The sequence below is a fragment of the Cajanus cajan genome, chromosome 2, assembly GCF_000230855.2.
Source record: "Cajanus cajan strain Asha chromosome 2, NIPB_CcT2T_4, whole genome shotgun sequence".
In the NCBI taxonomy this organism is placed as follows: domain Eukaryota; kingdom Viridiplantae; phylum Streptophyta; class Magnoliopsida; order Fabales; family Fabaceae; genus Cajanus; species Cajanus cajan.
In genome coordinates, this window is record NC_138518.1 from 39872581 (window position 1) to 39885495 (window position 12915).

General features: G+C 30.6%; 1 protein-coding gene across 1 annotated transcript; it reads left to right on the forward strand.

The window, feature by feature from the left end:
- Window positions 1-958: 958 nt before the first annotated feature.
- Window positions 959-8719, forward strand: LOC109804846 (CBL-interacting serine/threonine-protein kinase 23). The gene is made up of 15 exons (XM_020366727.3): window positions 959-1709; window positions 3917-3979; window positions 4113-4184; window positions 4299-4406; window positions 4648-4728; window positions 4898-4951; window positions 5039-5164; window positions 5623-5712; window positions 5853-5972; window positions 6068-6202; window positions 6474-6590; window positions 6729-6785; window positions 6892-6966; window positions 7562-7634; window positions 8265-8719. Exons 1-15 carry the CDS (start codon window positions 1503-1505, stop codon window positions 8282-8284), a joined length of 1398 nt encoding a protein of 465 aa, XP_020222316.1. The 5' UTR covers window positions 959-1502; the 3' UTR covers window positions 8285-8719.
- The last annotated feature ends 4196 nt before the right edge of the window (window positions 8720-12915 follow it).

Sequence of the window (12915 nt, forward strand, 5' to 3'; positions counted from 1 at the left end):
AATTCCAAATCAATGATCAAGTCCAACATATTCTGCAACCAGTTGCTCGGACTCCATCCCTTTAATAAGATTTCGAATTTAATTTTTTATATGAAATTATTAATTAATTTAAATTTTCAACAAAAAATTAACTATGAAAAGAAAACTGTGATTTAATTATAAGTTTAAATTTTTCAATGAAATAAACTATCAATAATTTTCTTTATTTTGTTTTAATGTTTTAAGACTTCACTAATTAAAAGATAAACAAAATTTGATTAAAAATTATTCTTATTAAAGATCAAATTTACACGGTTCACGTGGTTTACAATTTTGTTAATATAAGATAATTAAAAAATAAAATAAAAAATTTAACATATTCTAAAGTCAAAGATATATTTTGAATTATTAGGATTAGTCCGGTAGTTTGATCACTTGATGGAAAGAGATTGAGGTAGTTAGAAATATGAGAACTTAAATTTAATTCGACCATCTATATAATCTTTCTTATCTTTACTTAAAAAAAACTTAAATATATTTTTAGTCCTTTAAATTTAGGATAAATTTATTTTTAGTCTCTTAAATTTAAAATTATTGTTCAATTCCTATAATTTTAAAAAATCTTATTTTAATCCTTATATTCAAATTTTGTTAAAAAACTTATCAATTATTACATAATATTTACTTATTAATAAAAATATGATATTAAATTTAATTGATATTACATAATTATCTTAATTAGTTACTTTTAAATATGTTGTTAATGGTAACTTAAAAGATTAAAATAAAATTTTTAAAAATTTCAAAAATTAAAAATAATAATTTTAAATTTAAGAGACGAAAAATAAATTTATATTAAATTTAAGAATTAAAAACATACTTAAAAAAAAAAAAAAGTCAAAATAAGAAAAAAAAAAGTCAAGAAGCGAGTCTCAGAGTGACGATTCGTAACGCATGGCACATTGGGTACCCATAACCCAACCCAACACCTAGTCCAATCCCAGTTTTCCCCTGTGCCAGATGCGCCTTCCCCACGTGACACCACAATAACAACAACACCAACAATCCATCATCACGTTCACAATCACAACACAACCCTCCCTCGTGCGTGCGTTCCTTCCTTCTTCTCCACTTTTCCTCTCCAACCAAACCAAAAGGGTCAAAAAAATTAAAAACCCGAAATCCGCTACTTCAATTCCTCTCCTAATTTGCGAGCGAAAAATAAATAAAACCAGAAATCCTTTCCCAGGAACCTTCCTCTCCGATTCATCACTCATCAGAATCCATGGGATCCTCCTTCGATCCAACGGTCAACGTCTCGCCGAACCTTTTCCCCTCCAACGGCCGCGATTGAATCCGCCAGATCCAACGGTCAACGCTCTCCTCTTTCGAGATTCGAAAAAATGAAGGTGGCGAAATCTCGCGTGTGGCAGCCCCTGAAGAAGAAGAGGCTTTAATATATACTTATATATATATATAGATATAGAGAGAGAAAAGGTTGTTGCAGAGAGAGAAAGCGAAAGATGACGTCACGTTCTTCGGCGCACGGTAGCAGCGGTGGTGGGAGTGGAATGAGCAGGACCCGTGTGGGGAAGTACGAACTGGGTCGGACCCTGGGCGAGGGCAATTTCGCCAAGGTCAAGTTCGCGAGGCACGTCGAAACTAAAGAGAATGTCGCCATCAAGATTCTCGACAAGGAAAAGATTCTCAAGCACAAAATGATTGCCCAGGTTTTTTCATTTCTCTTTTTTTATTTTTCCTTTTTTTTTCTCCTTCTTTTACTGAATATATATATATATATATATATATATATTATATACTTTAATAATATTTTAAAAAAACGAGTTTAATTTAAATACATATTTTTTTTAATATATATAGATATTCTAAAGGAATTCAGTTTAGTAGTGTATGATACTGATAAATAGAAGAATAATGATTTTTTCACTAACACGCTACCCTTTTATTGTTAATTATAAATTATAAATTTTTGAGTCAAACATTTTTTTTTTAATTTTGTAACAAAATTTATAATTTTGACTGATAATAATGAAAATATTAACAATATATAATTAGACAGAGCATTTGTTGATGCTAATAGAAATTATTAAAATTTATGATTTTTAAATGACGACAAAGAAAATATTAACAAAAGACTTGAACAAGAGTAGTGGTTGATGAATATGATGATGCAGTGATAGAATGATTTATGTAAAATAAAAGATACACTGATGAAACTTTTTAGTCGTGGTGAGTTTTATGAGTGCTTGTTGTGGTTATTATAATTATTATTTGTTTTTGAGTTAATGAAAGAATATTATGGATGAGGTGGTTTGACGTAATATAAGTTGTCGTTTTTTGGATTTAGTTTATTGTTTTGGAGTAGTGAATGTTTTGGGTTTCTAGGAAATCGCGAGAGGCTTCACGCCTTTGGTTTATTTCTAGTATTTGTTTTCTTACATTCTACGGAACTGTGTTACATTGTGGAAGTCAAATCTTAAGAGTTAAGATGTTGAGCTTGCAAGCTTTTGTGTAAAGTGAAGTTTGTCATCTTCTGAGTGGGTTAGAGTTTCTATGTACAGTGTTCTGTCTTTGAAACTTGAAAGTACTGTAGAGATTTTCATTTATTTGCGGAACCAAACCCATAATTAATAATTTATATAAAAAAAATTACTATTGGTAATCGTGAAGTCTATTTGATTTTAAATGAGTAAAATTCATTCTTATTTATAAAATTTATTTGAATGATTAGATAAAATTGATGTGTCTAAATTACTTATGTCAAAAGTTTCCCAAACTTAATGCAAGTTCCATCACTTGCGTTGATAGAAACTTATAAACTATAAACGAATTTGATAAAGTTGGCCATAGATCTTCTATAATAGATTTGAGAGATGGGGTTAGTGTAGAGCTAGTTTCCTACCTAACAACGAAAGGAAAACTCTCAAATTTTCTGCCAAATTCAAACTCACACAAAATTGTTGTTTAAGACATAAATGTTAAGAGACGAAGTCCCACGTAGGTGGTCTAAGGCTAAAGCTAGTAATCCCATTTTAAAAGCATCTCAAAATTTTCTTTTTTCTCCTTTGTATCTCTGTCTATTTTAAACAGAATCATAGATATATATTATTTTTAAAATAATAATATTTGATATTCATTAGTGATATATATTTTTAAAAGTCTCGAGAAAAAAAAAACATTTATGTATGTGTTTATGTACGATATAAAAAAAATACTAATTGAGATTTCATTATAGAAAAAATTACAACACTCCTCTATATAAAATAGGAAAACATCACTACTAAAAGAAATTCTATCTCAAAATAGACAAAAGAAATACAAAGGAGAGGAAAGAAGATTTTGAGATGCTTATAAAATGGGACCAGTAGACTTTCTTTTAAAGCCTTAGTGGGGTCCAACATTACTTACCAATGTGGGACTTTTTCTCCCAAGTCCCAACAATAAAGAGGCTATTTATAGTTAAAATAATTAAAATTCAAGACCAATATTAAAAGTTAAAGCCTCTTAAAAATAATCACATAAAATGTTAAAATATCATAAAATGTCCAAAACTATTTTTTTCCTAAATGACCCAAAAACTACCACTCCCTGATGTGAAATCTCACTCTAAAACTTGTACTACATTATAGAGTTCCTTTATGCTAGTCAGCTAGTGTTGTGATGTCAATTATACAGGTCAATGGTTTAAGTTTTATACTGCATGTTTTCTGTGATATTGGAAAACAAAAAGTTTTGGAGTTAAATTTTAACTCTAACATTGTTGGTGAGAATCTCTCCTCACATAGGCATGGGTAGCACGACCATAGTAGATCCTAGATGTGAACAACTTATCTTCTGCTATATTTTTTAGTGTTTTATTTGAAGCATGAATATTCTAATTCTTTCCTGATATTTTATATTGTTTACTGATATGCAGATAAAACGAGAAATATCAACTATGAAACTGATTAGACACCCAAATGTCATACGTATGTATGAGGTTAGAAGGAAGCAAATGATTGCATCTTAGTACTTTTACATTTTGAATAATTTATTTCTATTTTCATATTTTCCTGAGTTTTTTTTATCTCAGCCATTCCTAACTGCATAGTAAATGACTAATCCCGGTGTAGGTAATGGCTAGCAAAACAAAGATATACATTGTATTGGAATTTGTGACTGGTGGAGAGCTGTTTGATAAAATTGTAAGTCAGTTTTTACTTTTTATCTTTTCCATGTTCTTCTGAAGGTCGGAGTCCTGTTGATATCTTGTTCATTATCTAACTCTTGGTGCTTTTATTGCTATTAACCTGAGCCAGGCACGCAGCGGGAGGTTGAAAGAAGACGAAGCAAGAAAATATTTTCAACAGCTTATATGTGCTGTGGATTACTGTCATAGTAGAGGTGTTTTCCATAGAGACCTAAAGGTGTGTACCACTTGCACCAGATTACATTTTTCCTTTGTTTACCTTTTCAAAGAGGGGTGCTGGCGTGGGACTCAAATTATAGGTTTCTGAACATTTAGTGATGCATTCCCAGTGAAAGAATTTGTTTTTAAAAAGGGAATGTATTTACTCACATGGGGTGTGTGTGTGAAAGAGTGAGAGGAAGGAAGGAAAAAAGCAATAAAGAAAACTAACATGTTCCTTTGTTTTATATCTGTTAAAGCCGGAGAATTTACTGCTGGATGCTAATGGAGTTCTTAAAGTATCAGATTTTGGATTGAGTGCATTGCCTCAACAGCTTCGGGTGAGTATGGACTAATTTTTTAAAAAGAGTAACAGCTTCTTTGGATACAAGTTTTAAGTGTTTTTGAGAGTTTTAATGAAAAGTTCTAAAAAACGCTTCTAAGTTTGTATCCAAACAAACTATAAATACAATAATGTTCAATTTGTAACCAGTTATCCTATTTAAATAGGAAGATGGGCTACTTCACACAACATGCGGTACGCCAAATTATGTTGCTCCAGAGGTATATTAGCTTTTGCTACTTGTTACCAAAACATTTTATCTCATAAACCTTTTATTTTTCTGTTATCACTGCTTCCTTATCATCTAGGTGATTCACAACAAAGGCTATGATGGTGCAAAGGCAGATCTATGGTCATGTGGTTGTATTCTCTTTGTTTTAATGGCTGGCTATTTGCCCTTTGAAGAAACCAATCTAACAGCTTTATATAAAAAGGTTTTTTTTTACTCCATGTCTATTTCTTTCTGTTCACCTAACTAAACTTGGTTCGCATTATTCTGATGTTGCTGTTGGAGAGCATAGTCTTCTCAAACATTTTTTATCGTTATAATCTTTTGTGGATTAGAATCGGTTAGGATTGAAGCAGCACATTAATAAAAATTCTCATGCATGCATGCATGCTCATTATTTCATTTTTGTTAAATGAGATACCGTTTATGAATTAGATAATAAGCATGAATGAAACTGTATATACAAAACTCACCACATTGACTTAGGTTAATCAAAATGACCTTTAGCATTTTTTGTTTCTAGCAACGCATTGTCTTTTGTCAACTACTCCCTTCGCGGAGGAGTTAAGTTACAAGTTGCTGTGGAAATTGCCAAGTTGAAGCCTGATTTGCAAATAAGTAATGTGTTTGTTTTTCTCTTCCTTTCCTTATTTTCATTGACAGATTTTCAAGGCTGAGTTCACGTGCCCCCCATGGTTCTCTTCAAGTGCAAAGAAACTAATCAACAGAATCCTTGATCCCAATCCTGCCACTGTATGTGTTTTCTTTGTTTAATTTAATTTTAATTCTACTCTACTACTAATGTGGTGTTTAACAATACTCTTATTCTTCCCTCCATGTCACCACAAATGTGAACAACCTTGTTCTCTTTTTCTTTTAATAATATGAAACAGCGGATTACATTTGCTGAGGTCATTGAGAATGATTGGTTCAAGAAAGGATATAAGCCACCCGTATTTGAACAGGCTAATGTTAGTCTTGATGATGTAAATTCTATTTTCGGTGAATCTACGGTAAGTCTTTGATTTTAGCTGTTAATCTTGATTAGATTTTGTTCATCAAGGCTTTGGATTCTAACCTCTATCTCAATGTTCACTTTGGTACACAGGATTCAAAAAATCTTGTTGTAGAGAAGCGTGAAGTGGGGCCTGTGGCACCTGCAGCACCTGTGACTCTGAATGCCTTTGAGCTCATCTCCAAATCTCAGGGCCTCAATCTTAGTAGTCTTTTTGAGAAGCAAATGGTATGTGTCTTTATAAGAAATGAATTCTATACTTTTCTCTTATTAGAGCTTGGCATCCTAGAAATTTGACATAGGAAATGAAAAATAAAAAAGTCTTGCGAGGACTTGTCAAATTACATTGTGATCAGATCACAAGTAATATTTTCTTTTCTTTTTCATTTTCGCTTTTCACACCATCATGTTATGCTATTAGTTGATTACAAGTTACATGAATCAAGAATGCAGTTCTCGAATATAATGGTTAATGCTAGCTTTACTTTTTGACATTCAGGGACTAGTTAAAAGGGAAACACGGTTCACATCCAAATATCCAGCAGATGAAATAATTTCAAAAATTGAACAAGCTGCAGGACCCCTGGGTTTTGATGTTAAGAAGAACAACTGTAAGGTAAAAAATATCTATACTATATATCTTGTCTATATAGTTAATAAAGCAATATATATATATCGGGCCTAATTTCTAGTACTAGTACCTTGGAAATAAGTTTCTAATTCTATTGTATATATTATTTATTCTGCACTTCAGTTAAAGATTCAAGGAGAAAAGACTGGACGGAAAGGTCATCTGTCTGTGGCTACTGAGGTATAGTTTTCAAAGTTTGCTTTCATTATCTGCGGTGTCCTTCACAATAATTTATTTATATTCAGGACTCGGGATTATTCCTAATGCTTAAAGTGTTGCTTTCCAGATCTTAGAGGTGGCCCCTTCACTATACATGGTTGAGCTGCGTAAGTCTGAAGGAGATACTCTGGAATTTCACAAGGTAAGTTCAATGCACAAATTATTATGCATGTATTTTGTATATGGGAGTGAAATTAATACCTCTACATTATCACAACTTATGTTGGGTTCACACCAATAAAACAGTATTTTTCTCCAACTCTACATTATCACTACTTCTCTTATGGTTTCAAGAGCTTGCGATGGACTATCCTGGTTTCCCACATATGAATCATATCACTTACTTCCAGCCTATTTATATATACAAGAAATACTGGTGACATTTTTTTGACACTTTTTCTAATACTCTTTATTATAGGCTGAAATTTATTGGAAATTACAAATTTTGTGGGTCACACATCTCATTTATTGAGTTTCTTTCTGATTTAGTAGTAGGACTCACCAAAATTTGTGATTTTCAATCAATAACAGATAGAGTATTAGCATTAGCATTTCTTGTATAAGTATATACAAGTTACTGAATCCTGTCAGCTACTATAGCAATAAAGCCAACACAAAATAGAACTCCATTCAGCTTAGCAGGGATGGAAAAATTGCCTCCTTTTTCCCATTTGTTCTTGCAAAATATATTTTCTTTTTTCATTAGCTCGCTTGGACTAACTTTTCTTTCTTTGCAGTTCTACAAAAACCTTTCTACTGGGCTAAAAGACATTGTTTGGAAATCCGAGCCTATCGACGAAGAAAAACAAGGTTAGTTTTCTATCAGTCCTGATATTTGAATTGGCAAAGTAAGGATTTTAGCAATTTAACAAATTATTAGTGGCAGCGGTATGTTGATTTGAAAATTTTTGTACCTTTTTCGATCCTTTTAACAACTTTTGGCAACATTTCACTATTTCTGGTTTCATATATTTTATTAATTCATTAGTATGTTTCAAATGGTCGGAGAGGAGTTCTAATATTGCTGACCAGTGATTATTTTTGTCTGCTATTAACTTTTAGAGTTGCCAAAAGGGTAGTAGTATGAATTTTCTTTCGTACTAAAGTTTCTAAAAAGGTTTCATTTGGCATTACTAACGTAACAATAGTATTCTTTAGTAATATAATTAGACAAGGAACAAAGATACGTTAAAAGGTAAGTAGATTGTTTTGGTTGATTAAAATAGACGAAAGTGTTTGAAATATACTAGAATTTTTTTCTTGGGAGTTTTCTGGTTCAACCATATGACCAGGAGGTCCAACCTTAAGATGAGGTCAATTCCTGATTTGGAGACATACAACTATGCTTTATAGTACTTGTTTTGTTTTCATCAATGTCTTTTTTTTTTTTTTATCTTCCATTAATTTAGACGTGTAATATTGTTTTCAATTTATGTACAGGTGCCAATACATCAAAATAACTGTTATCCAAACTTTCATCTCTGTGCGAAGTACAGTCACAAGTTGTGTTATTGTCTAATAAGTGTGGGCATTGCAGGATTCTGTCATGGATTTTTTTTCGTCATCCGTGTATGAAAATTTGCCTTTATTTGAACTGTACATCAATAACTTTTTTCATTTTTTGTGCTGTCACAAACTTTACAAAATGCAAAAGGGAAAACTAGGCTAGCTAGATGTTTCTAGTATTTGTTTGCAAGACCAGTTGCATGTGAAAATTTGTGTTTATTTGAACTGTAGATCAATAACTTTTTTCACTTTTTGTGCTGTCACAAACTTCACAAATGCTAAAGGAAAAACTAGGCTAGCTAAATGTTTCTAGCATTTGTTTGCAAGGCCAGTTGCATGTGAAAAGTTGTATTTATTTGAACTGTATATCAATGACTTTTTCATGTTTATGCCGGCGCAAACGGTGATTGCTACCGTGAACCCACATGTAATATGGTTCACGGTGTACTAGTTTGTTGTAGCTGTTACATTAGTATTATTTTAAGGTGCTATAGTGTTGATGTACAGTAAAAATATTAATATTTTAATAAATTCATCAAGTTTCATTAAAAAATATAAATAAAAGTACTACAATGAATAAATGTTATTTTGTGTTAATATAATTTTATTTCAAAATTATAAAATAATAAATGAATTTCCATAATGAATAAAATTATTTTAATGGGTTTAATTATATTTTATTTAAAATTAAAATAATAAACAAATTTCTTTTAGAAATATGAATAATTTTGCAGTAATTTTTTTTTTGAAACTTATAAGTATAAACACCGATCGTAATCAAATAAGTCATTCAATTAAAATTGAAGTCCTCATTTTAAGTTTAGCAGATGAAAAAAATAATAGAGAAGAAAGATCAATTAAAAGTGGTCAGATAGGTTTTTATATTGATAGTTTGCTTTTGCAAACTACTTGGGTAGTTTTAACCGATTTTTTTTTTCCGCAGTGGGAATGTTAGGATATAAAATTTAAATCTATTTTAAAGATTTTTTTATTAAAAAATATTTTTTATTTTCAGAAAAGTTCTTAAAAGTCTTTATAAATTGTATCCAAACAGATTTTATGACAAATTCAATTTCATCTAATCCTTTTTCTTGTAAGATGAAATTTTGACAAAAGTTTCTTCTATTATCATTGAGTTTTCAAATCCAATGATAACGAGAATTATTTTCATTGTTAAGTAAATCAAAATTTTTAAAAGTAATTTATAAGTAAATAAGGGTAAAAGTATTATACCTTTAAAATGTTTCTCAGGTCGTACTTTAACCTCTTGAACCTTTATTATAAAGAAGAATGTGTCACATTAAAGGAAAGAAGCAACACAATGTGATTGTCTAACATTCATAATATGAGTAATTACATATACACTTACCAAACAAAGATGAGAGTCACTCAAACTAAAACTCTAGCATGGTGGTAAGGTGTTCTGCTAGGCCTCGCAAAGGGTCTTCATTATGGGGTGATATGGTGCATGGGTGGGAAATGATAAGGATGACAAAATGGGTATTAATCTGTGAAAAAATAACAAATCAGATTAGATATTCTAGAACTTGTCTGATTCGTCATTCTTAATTTGTCAGATTAAATGATCATGCTTAACTCGTAAATGGTGAGTTGGGACAAGTTGGTCCGTTGATTCGTCTATTTTTTTATTTTTTATTTTTATTTTTAATGTTAAATTTATATTATTTTATTTTGTTTTATTATATATAATTTGAATTTTTTGTGCAGGAAATCTATTGAAAGAGTTATTATTATTATAATTACATATCTATTTTATTTTGTAGTAAATTTGGAATTTGTTGTGAAATAAATCAAATCAAATCTATTTTAATTTGAGATTTATTTTATTATTTAAGTACACTAATTTATATGGGTCCTTTATAAATTGAGAAAGAAATATGTTAGAAGATGTACCCAAAATAAATATATATTCTTTCCTTTTTCTTTTATTTTTTAGTGGAATTCCCCGCCTACTTGCCAACCCATCCTGCGGGGCGGATCAAGGCATCCATCCCATTTTTACTTAATGGATCAACTAGAGCGAGACCTTTTTAAGCAAACTGACGGCGGGACGAGCTTAAACATGTCGAACTGACCCGTTTTATCATTTCTGAAAAATGATGTTGAACTAGTGACTCTATTATGGAATTGGGACTTATGGCATTCTAGTAGTGTTATAAACAATGTGATCATCATAATTAAGCAATCTTTGATCATAATCTTTATCAAAATGCACATGCGATAATCATAAAAGGAGAACAAGGAATGACATGCAAATGTCCAAACTATTATAACACTATCTCCAATAAATGTTCGCAAATGAGTGAGTCACATCTAATGTAGCTTGAAAAATGTGATGTTATTTGTGATCTACATATAGCATTCATCCAATGTCATCTAAATATATTAGATCCATCATAATATGAAAAGGGAACACATCACTTGTAACTTTGAGAGGTTTCCATAGACAAACATGGATTACATCTTTCATATATTTGGTTGTTAATTGGCAAGTGTTAATAGTCGTGTAATGCTAAAAGTTCATGTCTATAACAAGATTAATACAATTAATTACAGTCACAAAAATAAACAAAGATTAAAAATAACATATAAAATTTATTACCTATAAAAGAGTCAGGTGACATCAAAACATATGACAACATATAATGAAAAGAGCATGAGGAGGGAGGGTGCAAGAGACAACGATTTAAGACAGATTTTCTAGAAACTCAAATGAAAAGGAGGGGGTGAGAGAGAGAGGGAGCATTTATTTTAAATAGGAATATATACAAGTAAAATGGAAAAGAAAAGTTTAAGAAAAGAGAGTTATCCTCCAAGGAAAAAAAAAGTTGTAAATAGTTGACTTAAGAATGAAAAAATACTTAGAATCTGTTTGTTCAAGTTATCTAATTTTATTCCTTAGAATGATATTCTTAGGAATAACATTCCTGAGAATCACACTCCTGAGTGTTTTAAAAAATAAGTATTTTAAAAAGTATGTTTGGTTAACTATTAAAATTTATGAGAATCTTTTAGTTATTTTTAGGAATAATTAAAACATGTATTTTAGGAATCTTTGTATAATTATCAAAATACTTTTAATAGTTAAGACATCATTTTTATTACATTACATAAAAATAAGAATAAGATAAATATTATAATTATATTATAAATGATATAAATATTTATTTTCATAATATTTATTATGAAAATTATTATAATGTTTAAATTATTAATATACTTTTCTTTTATCAATTATATATATCTCAATGGCAATAGCAGAAGATATGGTATTATAAGCTGTGTCTTATTGGAGGATTATTTATGCCTCACTTACATTAGCTATATTTTCTCTACATTTTGACACCACATAAAATTTGCATCTTGAAACTTCAATCAATATAAATTAGGAAAAGACAACATTAAAAGTGAATTTGAGCTTCCATGCTTAAAATAAGGCTTGCTATACGTCTCATGTACAAAACAACCGTATTGCTCTTGATATCAAATATTAAACAATACTATTAATTCTATAAATGATAAATTTTGTGTCTACCTTTAGCTCATGGCTATAGTGTTTGCCATGCTTGTCACCAAAGCTTATTTAGGAATAACCTCCGAGGGTACTTCATTCTGCAACAAGAGATTCTCTTGCCAAAGGAAAACAAAAAGGGAGTATAGTAAAAGAAAATTGTTATTTAATGGGTAATTTTTTTAAAAAATTCAGAAATGGATAAGTTGTGTTCTTACCGGAAATCTACTGTAGAGATGATCCGTCCAGTAAGATTAGTGAGCCTCCTTCACGGGCACGCTGGTGCTCCAAGATGGGGCTGGTACCTGCAAAAGAGACTCCGATGCTCAAGTTAGGGTTTGTATGAGTAATAGTCTCGTATAAGTAATACACGTACCTTGGAGTGAATTAGGTTTGCTTTGGGCTCTGGGCCTGAGATAAGATATGATAGCGGATCTCGTCTGGGGCGAGATCTTCGGTAATCAGTGATTAGATAATGGATCTCGTATGGGCGAGATCCTCGGGAATCAGTTGTGATTCACCTGAATGCCGAGCTGACGTCATATGACGCGTGCCCGAGATCATCTTGCACTGTGATGCCGAGCTTGGAGCTCGGCTTCGCGGTACGGTCAGTACAAGTTGTGTTTGGAATACCCTAAACTTAACATAACAATCGTATTTCAAAACATGACTTTTGTATTTATAATTTTTTTAATTTATTTTTAATTTAAAAATCAAAGTTATTTTTAATGATACGACTTTCAATAATAATATTATTATTTTTTATTTTTTTTAATCAAAGTCGTATTTAAAAAAAAATAACGTTTGTTATTTTTTTGTTATTTTAATGTATGAAGAATGGTAAATTAGCAAAATCGTGGATTTAGAACACAACTGGTCATGTTTTAATTATTTAAGCATTAAAATAATATTACTTTAACGTATAATTAAAAAAATCGTGTTTTTGAAATATTTAAACATTAGAAGGTGTAAGGGTCATGAATTTCTTTTCTCAGAGAAGAAGCAATTAATGACGGTATCTGGGAAGTAAATATCGGCTAGCTCTGTGCCAGC